This window comes from Budorcas taxicolor, chromosome X (genome assembly GCF_023091745.1).
Source record: "Budorcas taxicolor isolate Tak-1 chromosome X, Takin1.1, whole genome shotgun sequence".
NCBI classification, from domain to species: domain Eukaryota; kingdom Metazoa; phylum Chordata; class Mammalia; order Artiodactyla; family Bovidae; genus Budorcas; species Budorcas taxicolor.
This window is the reverse complement of record NC_068935.1, coordinates 112,124,057-112,140,557: the sequence shown is the minus strand read 5'-3', so window position 1 is coordinate 112,140,557 and position 16,501 is coordinate 112,124,057. Positions and strand designations below refer to the sequence as shown.

The following is a 16,501-nucleotide window of genomic DNA, read 5'->3' as shown; positions in this document are numbered from 1 at the left end:
ATTATCTATCCACTGCCCAGATTTTCCATTTACAACTCTAGCTCCCCAACCCTCTCTCCTGCTTACCTTCCATCCCTCCTTCTATTTCTCCTTTCTTTTTTCCTGCCTTCCTTCCTGCTTCTCTTCCCTTCTCCCCTTCTTTCTCTCCCTCCTCTCTTTCTTTCCTTCTCTCCTCCCCTTCCTCTGTCTCTCCCCCAACTTCCCTTCCTTAAGGGTCATACTTAATCATCACTTTCAGAGAAAAACTCTAGACATATTTTCTCCTTCACTGGATATATTATGTCAGTAAAAGAAAACTGTGAATAATTGTCAAAACAATTTCACTTCAGAGCAATTTTACTTAAACATGTGATGAAATAGGAAAAATGTTTTTTATCAGCTTTCTCCGACACTAAATTATCTATTACAAATCATCCTCTGCTGTAAATTCCCAAGTTTAGAAAATAAACTTAGAGCTTCATGGGCGTTTTACTTTTACAGGCTTAATTTGCATATTTCACACACATCTCTATTCTTCTACAATAGCATATTTTTTACTCTAAAATTAAGCAGTCGAGTTGCTTAATATTTTAAATGGCTACATATAACAATCTTTTACAAAATTATAGTTGTAATGTTACCTTTCAGTTTTTGCTTAATATAATTCACTTAGTAAATATTATCTTCATTTCTAAATGGCAGCAGCCCCCAATTTTCTAAGATAAGAATTTAATTAAACAATTGACGCTAAAGGAGAACAGAAGCTTAATATCAAATGAGTGATCTTTCAATTTCAGGCCTAGAACTGTGAAAAGCTAACTTATTCAAATGCCATCTTGTTATTCCCTTTCTGGGGACCGCATTTTAATCACTGCATCTCTAAAGTTTGATCTGAAGTGAATAAAATAAAAATTAAGTTCTCCCAGAGTCATAAGATGTTTTGTTACATCATCTTTTCTAATTTCTGATGCTCTGCAGCTACAATTACAATCCCCCAACTCTAATCTCTGTAAAAAAATGAAACTTATTTATCACATTTCATTCACATTATCCAGAAAGCAATCTATGTTTTTTTGGAGAACCAATTACTGAATGTGAAGGTGTCAAAATTGTATTTATAGTACTGGGGCATAAATAGTTTTATTTCAGGTCTCTATACTGCAAAGTTGAAATAAACATATTGCTTAGACTGGGGTAGGGGTGGGGGTAAATGATCTCTCCTCCAGTGTAAGGAGCTTTGGAAGGAGAGGGGTTTAAATCAATGTTCTCTGCTCCCTTTTAGCTAAGAGGTGGGGGTGTGACCTAAGCAAGGTCAGCTGGACTCCTAGAACTTTAAATTTTGAACAGCTACACAGAATAAAGAGAAAAAGAGGGTCACAAGGAGACTCAAGTAGAGCCTGCTAACTAAATGCCCAGGCACACTTAGATCCCTTTTCTTTTTCTGGGTCTTCTTCCATTTGTTTTTGTTCAGTTGCCAAGTCATGTCCAACTCTCTTGCAACCCCATGGACTGTAACCCGTCAGGCTCCTGTCCATGCGATTTCCCAGGCAAGAATATTGGAGTGGGTTGCCATTTCCCTCTCCAGGGGATCTTCCTGACCCAGAGACTGAACCCACGTCTCCTACACTGGCAGGTGGGTTCTTTACCACTGAGCCACCAGGGAAGCCCCATCTTTCCGCAGTGCCTTCATGCTAATTAGAGCAAGTTTACTTTCTGCTTGATTTAATCAGAGGATATTTCTGTTGCTTGCATGGAGAGAAACCTATCAATAATATGCAACTAAACTACATTTGATGCTTTTATCAATACTTCTTTGTTTAAAATTCCTTAAGGGTTGCCACCACCTGTGGGCCATAATCAGAACTCCTTAGTCGATAGTGTAATAGTTGTGTAGGATGGCTTATTTTATAGCAGATTAATGAATTAAATTGTATAAATCTGTATGGATAAAAATATCCAATCACTACATTGTACACCTGAAACTACTGTAATACTACATGTCAATTAAAAAAAAAACCCTCTGTAGTCTGGTAAGGAAGAATCCCCATATTTTAGCTCTACCCTTCTCTATGCAACATCAATTCCCTCCTCATTCCCTTAGTTCCAGCCAGATGGAATCACACTTTCTATAATATACTGCACTGCTTACCTCAGTGAAAAGCACTTGGCCTCTGTCATTTAATCTACCTGGTTAATTCCAACGTGTTCCTAAATGCTTGGCTTGGGTTTTATCTTCTTCAAGAAGCTTTTCCTGACATCCATCCTCCTCCCTGGCTTAGTTAGATGTCCCTGCCATGAACTTCGTCCCTGGAGCATCACCCAGGGATATCCAGGGAAGCAGAAAACTGTGGTGATTAAGGGTGGGGATTCTGGGACCAGACTGCTTGAGTTCAAATGTCCCTGTTGTCTTTTTACTTTGTGTCCATGGGCAAGTTACCTCTTAAAATATTTATTTATTTGACTGCATCAGGTGTTAGGTCTGTCATGCAGGGATCTTTTGTTGTTGCACGTGGATTGTCTAGTTGCGGCACACAGGTTCAGTTGCTCCACAGCATGCGGGACCATAGTTCCCAACGAGGAATTGAATCTGTGTCCCCTGTGCTGCTAGGCAGATTCTTAACCACTGGACCACTAGGGAAGTCCCTTGGGTAAGTTACTCAGCCTCACTGTGCTTTAGTGTAAGTCTCACAGTACTGCTGTAAACATTAAGTAGTACACACAACGGCTTCCCTGGTGGGTCAGATGGTAAAGAATCTGCCTGCAATCCGGGAGACCTGGGTTTGATCCCTGGGTTGGGAAGATTCCCTGGAGGAGGGCATGGCCACCCACTCCAGTACTCTTGCCTGGAGAAACCCCATGGACAGAGGAGCCTGGCGGGCTACAGTCCATGAGGTTGCAAAGAGCCAGACACGACCGAGTGACTAAGTCTACACACAGATACACAAAGTACATAGAAAAGTGGCTGGGACATCATTAATGCTAAATATGTGCTAAAACTTATTTCTAACAGAGTGCTGTCAATGCTTTTCCCCCCTATCTTATCCAACTCTGTATTTCCCAGGCAGTAAGTAGTAGCTCAATATAAACTTACTATAAGAATATATGAATAAACAGGCAGATAGCGTTTTTACAGTTTATAAAGCACTTGTGGGATACTGCCTCATGTCTTATACCTCAAACAGTAAAGTTAGAATTTATTTAAAACTCCATATATAGGAGATACTTATTTTCTGATATCATAATAAATACTTCCCCAAACTCCTCTTTTTTCTTATCCCCCCCACATAATTTGTTTAATGTTTATTTAGAGTCATTTTACTGATCATGTAGTGACTGAAGCTATACAAGGCAAGAACTGGCAAGATCTTTATAATTTTTTTTTTTCAATATAAGGGGAAGAAGCAGGAAAACCATCCCTACTATTTAGCAAGAGAAGAGAGATTATAGGGGTGTGTGTGTGTGTATATGTGAACAAATTTAAATACAATTGACCCTTGAACAACACAGGTTTGAAGTGTGCAGGTCCAATTACATGTTTTTGTTTTTGTTTTTTTTAATTAGCAGAGTTGACCCTCCCTATCTGCCAATTATAGGACTTGAGCATCTGCAGATTTTGTTATCCATGGCGGATTTCAAAGCAATCCCCCATTGGATTGACAACTGTACTGGCTTTCCGTGACCCCAGACATGGCACTTGAACTTCTCTGAATTACTTTTGGACCTGTAATTTAAAGACCATCACTTTGAAGAGGCATCAAACATTTCACAAGAGAGGGCATACTGCCTTCCCCACTCTAGTATCTACTGGCTTTTAAAGGAGGCTGTAATGTCATGAGCACAATGGGGTCCAGGTGTGGAAATGAGCTCTTATTTTCATGTAATATTATTATAGACATATAGCACAAAGGCCATGAACAGGCAGATTTATATAGCTTGCTTAGAATCTAATATTAATCACTAACATTAGTTGAATAGTTTCAGTGATCAAGGCAAGGTGGGAAGCATTTCCATGTACAACCCAATTGCATCCTCATGATCTCCTATAAGGAAGATAGTGTCATTATCTATATTGTATAGACAGATGACCTCAGGCTCAGAGAGGTTGATTAACTCACCCAAGGTCACACAGCTGTAGTAGAGAAGCCAAGCTTTAAACCCAGGCAACCTAATTTCAAAGCCCTTGTTTTAAACATTATATATAACACACTGCCTCCTCTGGTTAGGGATAGTTCCAGAAGTACTGGTATAACTAAATATGATGCTGTGAAAGAATGTGCCTCTTGTTTCCGTATGTAACGTGTGTGTGTGCTCAGCCACTCGGTAATGTCCGACTCTTCGCAACTCCATGGACTCTAGCCCATCAGGCTCCTCTGTCCATGGGGTTCTCCAGGCAAGAATACTGGAGTGGATTGCATTTCCTTCTCCAGGGGATCTTCCCAACTCAGGGACTGAATTCAAGTCTCCTGCATTGGCATGTAGACTCTTTACCACTGAGCTATCAGGGAAGCTTGCTGTATATATCAGCACATTGCAACTGTAAAATGCTTAGCATTGCATCTGACACAGACTATATATACAAATACACATGTATCACCAAATGGCAGCTACATTTACAGTTAATACTGGCAGGCAGTATACATTGTAAGAACACAGGCTTAGAAACCAGACAGACGTGGATTCGAATCTTTGTTCTGCTACTTATTAGGAGTGTGATATCTATGAGTTTCATTTGCTTTTTGGGAAAAATTTGGCTAATGATACTTGTCATAAAGCAGTAATAAAACCAACTATACATTTATACAAATATATAGATAACTATATATATATTTCAGAGAAGGCAATGGCACCCCACTCCAGTACTCTTGCCTGGAAAATCCCATGGACGGAGGAGCCTGGTAGGCTGCAGTCCGTGGGGTCGCTAAGAGTCAGACATGACTGAGCGACTTCACTTTCACTTTTCACTTTCATGCATTGGAGAAGGAAATGGCAACCCACTCCAGTGTTCTTGCCTGGAGAATCCCAGGGAGGGGGGAGCCTGGTGGGCTGCCATCTATGGGGTCGCGCAGAGTCAGACATGACTGAAGCAACTTAGCAGCAGTAGCAGCAACAGCATATATATATTTACATATCTTTATATTCAAACATAACCAACACTATATGATGTATGTGAATGTGAATTCTTTGAGCCTTGCTCTCAGAAGAGGAAACAAGATCCAGAGAATAGTTTGACCACAATCATGCCACTTGCAAATGACAAAGAAAAACCACTGAATTCAGGTCTTCTGTGTCTAAGATAAAGATACTTTAACTTCAGGTTGCTTACTATTAAACAATTTGCATTCTTACTGAATTGCTGAAGTTCATTTTAAAAAGAAATCTGTCTGCCCCTACTCCCTGTTTTTTCAAAAAGTAGCTCTGTAACAGTTAAACAACTTCAGTACAATTTATTACTTCTTCAGAATAAAGACTTGAAAAATCATTTACAAGTGAAAAGCTATAGCATATAAACCTTTCAAAACTACTTTTCTTATTCATTCAGAAATATAAAAGACATAGTAGTATATTTTTTCTAGCTAGGTAAATCATATTTATTTCAGTGTATTCTTATGTCTTTCATTGATGTCATAATTTTGCAGAGTGGATTGCAATGAGGCTGAGAAATGCAATCTTTGCATTAAAAACATGTTTGAGCATAGCATTAAAAGTAAATATGAATATTAAGATCTATGTTATTTAAAAATGCATTATGTTTTGTTACTTTTCTTGTTTGTAGCTTATTTTCAATTATCCTTATCACTGGAGGAGGAAAATTGGCATGGACAACTCAGAAGACTGGATTATTATATTTGATTCTGGAATATATTTTGGCTGCAGAGTACCAAAACAAACAGTTTAAATGTAAATAGCTCAAATGAGGTATTTATTTGGTGTAAAATAGATTTTTAAAATACTAGTTGTTTAGTGAATTTCATTAAGCCAATTATACTTTAGGGGTTATGCTTTTTTACTCCCAGTATTTCTGTGCAGTTTATGGCTGTTTTAGACAACTGCATTAATTTGTTTCCTTGATCATATTTGGACTGAACAGAGTAAACAGAGGAGTGTGTTGGCTGATGGAAAAAAGCTGTATAAAAACTGGTGGCAAATGGTCTTGGAGAATTAAGTGACTTGTGGAAAGTCTTCACTTTCAAGACAAACCTCTGCTAACTGTGATCTGTTTTCCCCCATACCTTCTGCTTGATGATCATCTCGTTGATGTCTTCAAGATCACCCACCATCACCCTCTGTGCTTTCAGAACTCGATCAAGCAGAGACAGCCAGTCGGTAAGTTCTGTCCAAGCCCGGTTGAAATCTGCCAGTGCAGGGACCTCCAACAGCAAGGAAGATGGCATTTCTAATTTGGAGACAGCGGTTTCCTTGGCAACCACAGGTTGTGTCACCAGAGCAACAGTCTGACTAGGAGCTAAATTTTTTTTAAAAAGAGAAAAAAATATATTAGAAACACAAGATAAGAAGACAATTTCAATAAAAATAAAACTGATGTACGGGCAAGAATTTCAACCGAAGGATTATTTATGACATCATGTGTTTTTCTCCTAACCATATGAACACTTTAGACAGTACTGCATGATAGAAAAGTTCAAGATCCCAACTTTTCATTAATAAGCATTTAACAGTCTTTCAAATGGTTTTGATTATCCTCATGGCTGAGCAATTAATTTAATTTAGAAAGTCCTTCTCAATGACAATTATACAGGTTGTGGAACTGGTAAAGAAAAATAGAAAGTATTCAGACTGTGCCAGGTGAATAAGTTTTACCTATTTTTTTCTAATCAAGAGGGGGAAAAAAAGTAAAGATTGGATAAGATCTCATTTCAAACTTACGATTTCCCTGAATAGGAAGTAAATTACTTTAGTGGTGGACTCTAGAGAAATCAAAGCCAATGAAATGTTCTTGTCTTTGCTCTGTATTTTATATTGGGAGCGGCTTATATATATATATTTTTTTTCCTTTGCTTTCAGACTGGTAATAAAGAGGCTAGCAGGGAAGAAAATATAAGCTAGTTATTTTTGAAAAATGAGAACTAGTAATGTTTTTCCATTTGGATAATGAAACATGGTTTCAAAGTTATAAGAAATATTAAATTAATATGAATAATGGTGAACACTGTAGTGTAAGGTAGCATATAGTAATAGTTAGGATCTGAAGTTCCAGAGTAAAACCCCCCTGGGAGAGAATACCTCTTTCTGTCTTAGGAACTCTGTGACCTTGGTTAAGTCACCAAACTTCTCTAAATTTCAGGTTTTCTCGTCAGCAAGTAAGGATAATGATAGGGTTAATGTCATAGGGGCAACTGTGTCGATTCAATGACTAATACAAGACATGGACATAGCACAATACCAGGAAGATAAAAGGAAAAATATTAGCATAGTTCCTGACACTAGTAGGTAATCGTGTTAGGTATTTTATATATATATATATATGAGATAAATAAGAAGCAAAATGATAAACAAATATGGTGAGAAGTTAGAGATAAGGGATTGAAATATATAAAATATTTGGGGAAAAACTCAGCCAAAGGCCTGGTATAGCCCTAAATGTATTGAAGGACTGAATTTGCTGGTGTGAACTGATACTAAATATTAACAAACAGCTTGATTATCGCAGGTGAGTGATGAAAGATATGGAGTGTCACACTGAGTTCACAGGCAATGGCTTCTGGAGCCTGATACATGCAGGAGACTGGTAGTGAACAAAAAGTGGCCTGCGTAGTTCAGAAGGAAAGTTTTGAAGTAAAGCTGCAAAACACAGCATCTCAATGGGAAATCTTGGTGGTATGGACAATAAGGCAATTATTCTAGAAGCATGAAGAAAATGTGTCATATGGCATTCCATTCTGACGTGACCATAAATGACTTTTCATGGTTATATCACTTTCAGCTTTTTTAAGGTTGTCTTTTTGTTAGAGAAGATGATGAAAGGAATGGAGGCATGTCTCCTATCTCTCAAGATTCTTGGGGAGAACAAGAGGTTCCTACAGGTGGAAGAAGAAATCTTGAACAAGGCAGAAAGAAAAAAAAAAAGTGACCTGACAGATAGTGTTGATGTATGGCAAAACCAATACAATATTGTAAAGTAATTAACCTCCAATTAAAATAAATAAATTTATATTAAAAAAAAAACTAATGCCAAGATTGGGATTTCCCTGGAGGTTTGGTAGTTAAGATTTTGCTTTCTAGTACAGGGGGTGTGGGTTTGATCCCTGGCTGGGGATCTAGGATCCAGAATGTCTCATGGCCAAAATGCCAGGGTACAGGACCAGAGGCAATATTGTAGAAAATTCAATAAAGACTTAAAAAAAAATAACACCAAGAAGTAATGACTGAAAAGACAATGATACTGAGAAGATGGAGAAGAAATAGTTTCCCAAAGCTATCTCACTACTCTAAGGTTTTTTCTAGAAAGAATGAAACATAATCTGAAGCAGAAATAGCAGCCTGTGACTTCATAGTCTAGTAGGAGAAAGCATGAGAGCCAATAGGTTCTAAAAATCTTAAAAGGGATTCCAAGAGAAGAGCCGAATTCCTGGAGAGAACACATGGGTGAGGATGAAAAGAGAGCTAAAATAAAATATCACCGTAGGAGCTAACTGTGGAATGCCTAGCTGACTAGGAAATATGGACAGATTGTTCTTAAAATACAAAACAATAGATATTCTGGCAATGCACAGTATTTTGGGGAGGATTTCAAGGTTCTGGGAGATGTCAGATGCTTTTTTTTTAACTGACTTGAAAAATTCACTGTCAAAAGAGAGTAGGAATGAGATTTTTTTTTTCCTCTAGACTTGTTTCTGACCAACAAAGAAGTAGCTTAATGAAGTGGAAATGATCACGTCATCTTAAATTTCTATATAGCCAAGAATAAGAAGGCAGAGAATCATCAGACCTCAACTGTTTTCTAGAAAGCACATTTTTTTGGAGTGGGTAAGTCTACTGGAAAGAAAGGCTAGGACCAGAGATTGAAAAATAATGTTTTAAGATGACTAAAAAGTACAATTAACATTGAGAGGGTAATATCACAAAATTCTCCAATGGGGAAAAAAGTATCACCAAGTACAAAGACAGCTGAAAAAGATTCAGAGGAGAGTTGAGAGGCAGAGCAATGCAACCATCTATGCCACCACTATGGGCAAAGGATCTGATTTACAGACTCATCGGGCAGGCCATAGTCAAAGCTGGGGTTTTTCCAGTAGTTATGTATGGATGTGAGAGTTGGACCATAAAGAAGGCTGAGTGCCAAGGAACTGATGCTTTGGAACTGTGGTGCTAGAGAAGACTCTTGAGAGTCCCTTGGACAGCAAGGAGATCGAACCAGTCAATCCTAAAGAAAATCAACCCTGAATATTCATTGGAAGGACTGATGCTGAAGCTCCAATATTCTGGCTACCTGATGTGAAGAGTTAACACACTGGAAAAGACCCTGATGCTGGGAAAGACTGAGGGCAGGAGAAGGGCGTCATAGACTCTAGCAGGTGTCTATGTCTATAGACTCTAGCAGGTGATGACCTCTGAATACATGAATGAGACCGATCCTTCTAGTACTGCTCTGACAGTAGATACACTGTGTGTGTTTTTTCCTTCTGCTGCTCAACCAGTGTTTATTGGCTGCTCACCTTCTAAATTAGCATGAATTTCCAGGTCTTGTGCTCTCTGAACCAGACTTCCGACTCTAGCCTCATCTCCCTCCATTCTTCCCATATTCTTGGTCACCTCAGTCTCTATGTGGCATTCTCCAATTAGAACAGACCATCTCACACTTTTTTGCCCTTCCATATGCTCTATATACTTTTAAAAAATTCCTCTCCCTTCCCCAGACAAAAGTCTCGATTCCTTTTCAAATCCCAACTCTAGATTTCTGTCTTTTTGGGGGGGTACCAGGGTAAGTTTATAACTAAACATCTAAATAAATAAATAAAAATCTCTCTGAGGCATTGAGTTATATAGTCTTTTGGGTCTTAAACACATTGAATCTTTAACATTTTATTACTAAAATGCAATAATCACTAGGAAGAACAAAATCTTGCACCATTATTAGGTTTGGGGATTTTACGATGGCTACAGCATAGCTGATAGTACTTCAGAGCTGGATTCTAAACTCCAGAAACTTTGGGTCTCCAAGAATAGACAAAAAAGTGCTATAAAAAACTAGAAAGAGGCAAATTTTCATCTATCACACACATTTTTAGGGCCAATTCTATCTATAACACTACTTGGAAAATATTTCATTCTTCCTAAAAAGACTTAGGGGCTTCCCCGGTGACTCAGACAGTAACGAGTCTGCTTGCAATGCAGGAGACCTGGGTTCAATTCCTGGGTTGGCAAGATCCTTGGAGAAGGGAATGGCTACCCACTCCAGTATTCTTGTCTGGAGAATCCCACAGACAGGATACAGTCCATGGGGTTGCAAAGAGTCAGACATGACTGAGCAATTAAACACGAAAAGACTTGCCTCTAGATTCATGTATGTGCATATACTTTATTTATTTTTTTTTATTAAGCAAGATGCTTCAAAGGAAAAATTTTGAGGTCTTATTTTATTCTATATATCATATACCAACTCACACTGCATTTTCAGATGCCTTTATTTTTATCCAAAGAGGAAAAAAATGAGGTTGTTTCTTTTCTATGTCATTTTACTAAAAACATAAGCAAATCACCTTATTAGGTGGTCAAGAGGTAGTTTAAGTGGTTTTGCCCAGACTGAGCAACAGAATCTTGATGCCAAGTGTCAGGGAGGGGTATTTACTCATTACAAGGGAGTCTTCTTTTAACTGTATAATTTAACAGATGCAAAGAAGATTTGTTGAGAGTTCTCTCAACCCATAACCCTAATTAGGGAAGCAGTTAGGATATGTAAATGAATACACAGAATCTTAAGCACAAAGTTCTAGGATGGGTTTCCAGGTTCTCCTCCTTCAGAAGCACCAAAAATGGCTTCCCCTCCGGCCAGTGGGGATCCTTTTCTTCCTGTTTAATGCCCCTGCAGTTTGATATGCTTGTTGAGATATCTGCCCCTTGCCTCAGGCCACCGCCCAGGGTCACAAGAAGTTGGCTCTAGTAATGGTTGCTTCAAATCTCTGCTTCTTTAAAACCAAGGTCATCTTTCTCAAGTCTGAAGGCGAAAGTATCTCTTCCAGCATGGGGAAGAGTCTTTATGGTGTCACACTATTAACCACCGCACCAGCAACAGGCGCTAGTGTCCTTGGTTAATCCGTTCATGTCAGAACGGCATGTATTACAATGTGTATAACTAAGCCAAGTAGATAGGTTAAAAAGATAAATAGACTGACACATCATATATATGTATATATGAACAGATAAGTGCATACACACACACAGACCTTGTGTAGTTTGACTACTAATTGTAGCATAATGTGTTTCATAGGCATTCATTAGAAAATTAAAATAACTTTACTACAAACTATTTCCTTTCCATAGTTGGCATACAAAAAGTCAAGCTGCAAAGTGCTGAAAGGAATCAAATTTGGCAGACTGGAATAGTAGCATGAGTAACAGTAGGTGTAATATACTATTGCAAACCACAGCTTTGCTCTGAGTATTTTATTAATTAAAAGGTGTTGGCTTTAGGAGGAAACTCTCATTTTTTCAAAAGTGTTTGAAGAACATTTCTGTAGTCTAAAATTTTAATTGGTTTCGAGGGTACATGATTAGTCAGACTAACAGCTTTACTTAGAGCTTTAGAGGAACTACTAAATCTTTTAAAAAACACATACACAATGTGTTTGGAATACTTTCTTTGAAGTAGTCACACATGGTTTTTCTGTAATTCACGAGTCTCCTTTGGTTGATAAGACAACAAGGAACACATATTCTATTTCTAGCTTTGTTGTATGAATGTGGGTAATTTTTGGTTTTCTTTCCTTTGATATTTGAAAAATCAGTCACTGACTAAAATGATAAATTATTGGACTCACACTAACACAGATATCTGAAAAGTACCATTTTGTATATGTGGTTAAATTGAATTACTATCTAACACTAGCTATAGGAAAGACTGTTTTAGCTATTATCCATATCACTAATAGATAAAACAACTGTTCTCCATGCAAGCAACACAGGGAAAGTTTTCTTTTTGAGTATTTAGAAGGATGGTGTGTAGTTTAATAAAACCCATATGAGAAAGTGCATGGTACCAAAGTTAGAAATCATGCATAGACTCTAAAAGAACCTCACTTCTCTCTAAATATGTGTAGTCTACAAGTACAAGTGAAAAATTAGAAACAAACACTGTGAATCCATAAACATGTATTTTTGTCTATATTGTTTCTCATCACTCTAAAGAGGAATTAATATATAATGATTCAACTATCATCAATTATTTACATTTTAGCACAATAGGAGTTTATATTATACATGGAAAGTCCTGGAGAAATGGAACTTAAGGATTCATGATAACCAACTATGTTTCTGGACTTGAGAAACAAATTAGTTGACAGTAAGACTCATAGACATTTAAAGCTTAGCAATGCTACTTTATCACTTTTTAATTGATTCTTTTCTTCTACTAAGTATATAATCCAAGTAAGAAATATTTTCTGCCACTTGGAAAAGAGATCACCACCTACAATCTCACCACAAGCATTTACTCAGGGTTTTCTACATGCCAGGCAAGGTTATTGATAAGCCCTGTTTAATGTTTACCAAATGATTTTCAGGTTGGCATTATTTCCATTTTACTAAAAGGTAAGATACCTTGCTGAGGATTTCACATTAACAAATGACAATGCCAAGACAGTGTACTTAACTACTATACCTATTTCTAAGACTGATATGATCATCAGATATTTTTTATACATGTCCCACTCAAAATATAATATTATTAATTACTCAAATACTTTTGACTCCAAGAGCTGTAGTTTATAGCCTATGGTATCCACAAAATCATCTAATGTTCATTCTAATTAGGGAGAGAAGATCACCTTGAACTACTCACAAAAATATGGATTATAAAAATCAAGTGAGGGAATTCGCTGGTGGTCCAGTGCTTAGAACTCTGCATTTTCACTAATGAGGGCCCAGGCCGTATACCTGGTTGGGGGACTAAGATCCCACAAGCTGCACAGAGTGGTGGGCAAAAAAAAAAAAAAAAAAAAAAAAAATCAGGTAAATCTGGTTTCTCCCACAAGTTGAATATTATTCTTGAGGACCATCTCCAACCTGACTTCACCCAAACAAGGATCCTTTCTACACTAATTTGAAGACAGAAATAACCTTTTTTCGCTTGAATCTTTTAACTTGTATACATGAATTCTTATTCATATATGGGTTCATAACTCGTATGAATTCTTCACACATGCAGTCAATAAAAAGCAGTGTTTCTCAACCTTAGCACTGTTGATATCTGGCATGGATAAGTCTTTGGTGTGGGGGGCTCACCGGTGCTTTGTGGGATGTTTATCAGTATCCTTGGCCAGAGTACCTTCCCAGTTTTGACAACCAGAAATGTTTTCAGACACTATCAAATGTTCTGAAAACGGCCGGGGCAGGGGGCAGGGGGAGAGGGGGTGGGGAGGCAGATTGCTTCTGGTTCAAAATCACTAATTCACAGGGTTTTAAATTTCTCTTCCTCAATCTCTCTCCTTCTCGTGTATGTGTGTGTGTGTGCGCACACACGTGGTTTATATACTTGCCTAACATTTGTAGTGGACATGGACATCTTTTACATCACATTGGACATCACATTGGTAACCAGTGGTCACCAATCTTTTGGGCACCAGAGAACATTTTCGTGGAAGATAACTCTTCCACAGACTACGGTGGGGGGATGGTTTGGGGATGATTCAAACACATTATATTTATTGTGCCTGTTATTTCTATTATTATTATTATTACCCCAGCTCCACCTCAGATCATCAGGCATTAGATCCTGGAGGCTGGGGACCCCTGCTTTAAGTCCATCTAAGTTTATGCTCTCCTATACCTTAGAAGTATAGGTTAAGTGAAATTCAACACTTCTCTTAGCCACAGGATACTGGGCAGACACTGAAGAAACAGTAAATCCTTGAAGCTAAGGCTATGAGGGAACAGTAAATAATATGACACAGGCAATGTCATGATGATAAAAGTGAAAGCTTCTCTGGTAGACAGTAAATGGCCACAAATTCTTTCTCTTCCTGCATCTATACCCTTGTCATGAGATATTCCAGATGCTCCCATCAAGAGCCATAGTATATTTCTCCATTCATTGAATATGGATGGGATATTATTAAACATGACACAAGCAAAGGTTTGAGAAATTCTTGGCCATTGGGCTATGCGTGGAAACCTTTCACCACTATGCAAACTTCACTGGCCTACTGAGTGATGATGGGCAAGTGGCTCAGTCACATCCATTGTCTCATCCAATAATCAAGCACCAAACACAGGAGTGAGGCCACTGACTACCAGTTGACCATTAATACATGAGTGAGTCCAGCTGAGACTAACAAAGGAATCACCTAGACACACCCAATCCAAAGCAGACCCCCAAATGATGAGCTAAATAAATGATTCTTATTTTAAGCCACTACATGTGGGAGTCACTTGTTATAGAACAATAAATGATACAACCTCCATTTTTACCAATTAAAGACTTGCATCCAAAACAAGTTTAAAATGGTCCTCGCATTGCTACAGAAATAAAACAAATGTTGATCCAACAAAGAGAACATAGTTAAGAAAGAGTCTTCTAGTTAAAGTGTGAAAAACAGAGAACTGAAGATACACATAATCATTCTATGATGCCTATAATTCAGGCAGTCAAGTCAATATTTTATAGGATATTTGAAAAGCCAAGCCTTTAGTAAAAATTCATTGTTAGTACACTTAAAACTATGTAAATGAAAAGAGTAGAGAATGTAATAATGATAGCCATGAAGCAGGCAGACCAGTGCAGAAAAAAAGGGAAGAAAAGTCAGATCAGACCATAAAAAAGACCATGCTATTGATGAAGAATGATCATCAATTCTAAAACTGACATCAGAATAAAATGCATACATTCATTTGGGTATAACCAGCTAGAAAACAGGGCTTCCCTGGGTAGCTCAGCTGGTAAAGAGCCTGGCTGCAATGCAGGAGACCCCAGTTCGATTCCAGTATTCTTGGGCTTCCCTCTGCCTGCAGTGCAGGAGACCTGGGTTGGGAAGATCCCTTGGAGAAGGGCATGGCAACCCACTCCAGTATTCTTGCCTGGAGGATCCCCATGGACAGAGAAGCCTGGTGGGGTACAGTCCATGGGGTTGTAAAGAGTCAGACACAATTCAGCGACTAGCCACAGCATAGCAGCTAGAGAACATTGCATAGTTCTCATAATAGCAAATACACTGCTGTTCTAGCAAAAATTTTAGCACCTTGAAAAATTCTTAAAGGATCCAATCTGCTGTTTGTTTTCAACAGAATTGCCCCTACCTGAATATTAAAGATAAGATTCTGTAGTAAAACGTGAACAAAACCAGGTAAGCAGTGTTCTCCACATAATTCAGTCCAAATGAGTCTCATATTTGCTTGGGTAAGCTATGTTTTTACCCTCAGAAGCAAAATAACTAGCAGTGAGTTTTTCAAGTTGTTAAACATGGGCCAGGCCCTCCCTCACAAGCCTCACGCTTGAGATAAGCTACTTAAAAGATCAAATTTATCTTTTTCTTCATCACCAACCCAGTGTGATGTCTGATACACAGTGGCCTCAACCAACATTTGCTGCTGTTGTTATCCAGAGTAGAATGAAGTGGAATCCTGAAGGGATGCATAAGAGAGAGGGAAGGTGATGGAAAGAGAGACTGATTCATTAGAGTCTCAATCTAGAGTTTCATCAGCTAGAACAAAGCAAAGGAACCATTAGCTCCAACATAAATGAAGTAGTATTAAGTAGTCTTAACATGTAAATTCTTTTGGCCTAAATTCATAATAATACCTTACATCTGTACAGAGCTATACAGTATAAAAGTGTGAAAGTGTCACTTCAGTCATTTTCTCCATTGACTTCTCACCATAACACTTGAGTGTGGGCAGGGAGAGCAACATTGCTATCAACTTGCAGGAGAGGAAACTAAGATTTGGATAAATTAAAATACTTCTCCAGGATCAAAATCCAGTAAGTTACATGGAAATTCCCAAGCAATCTGTATTTTAAGAAGGAAGGCTCTGAGTTGACTGATGAAAGAGGGATTCATGAAAAACCCAATTAAAAAAATCTGCAAAGGATGTGAATATACATTTCTTGAGAGAAGATACATGAATGGCCAATAAACACATGGAAAGGTATCAACATCACTAATCATCAGGGAAATGCAAATCAAACTTGGAGGTGGGGGAGGGAGGAAGAGAGAGAGAACGAGAAGAACAAGTGTTGGTAAGGATGTGGATAAATTGGAACCCATGTGCAATGTAGCTGGGAATGTAAAATGGTACAGCCTCTGTGGGAAACAGTATGGAGGTTCTTTAAAAAGTTGAAACTAGAATTACT

General features: G+C 38.1%; 1 protein-coding gene across 1 annotated transcript in view; it reads right to left on the bottom strand.

Moving 5' to 3' along the window:
* The window catches only part of DMD (dystrophin), a 2,235,978-nt gene that overhangs the window by 692,262 nt on the left and 1,527,215 nt on the right, over positions 1-16,501 (bottom strand). Inside the window, exon 51 of the mRNA XM_052663429.1 lies at positions 6,210-6,442. Coding sequence (XP_052519389.1) covers positions 6,210-6,442 — 233 coding nt within the window. The remainder of the gene's footprint in view (positions 1-6,209; positions 6,443-16,501) is intronic.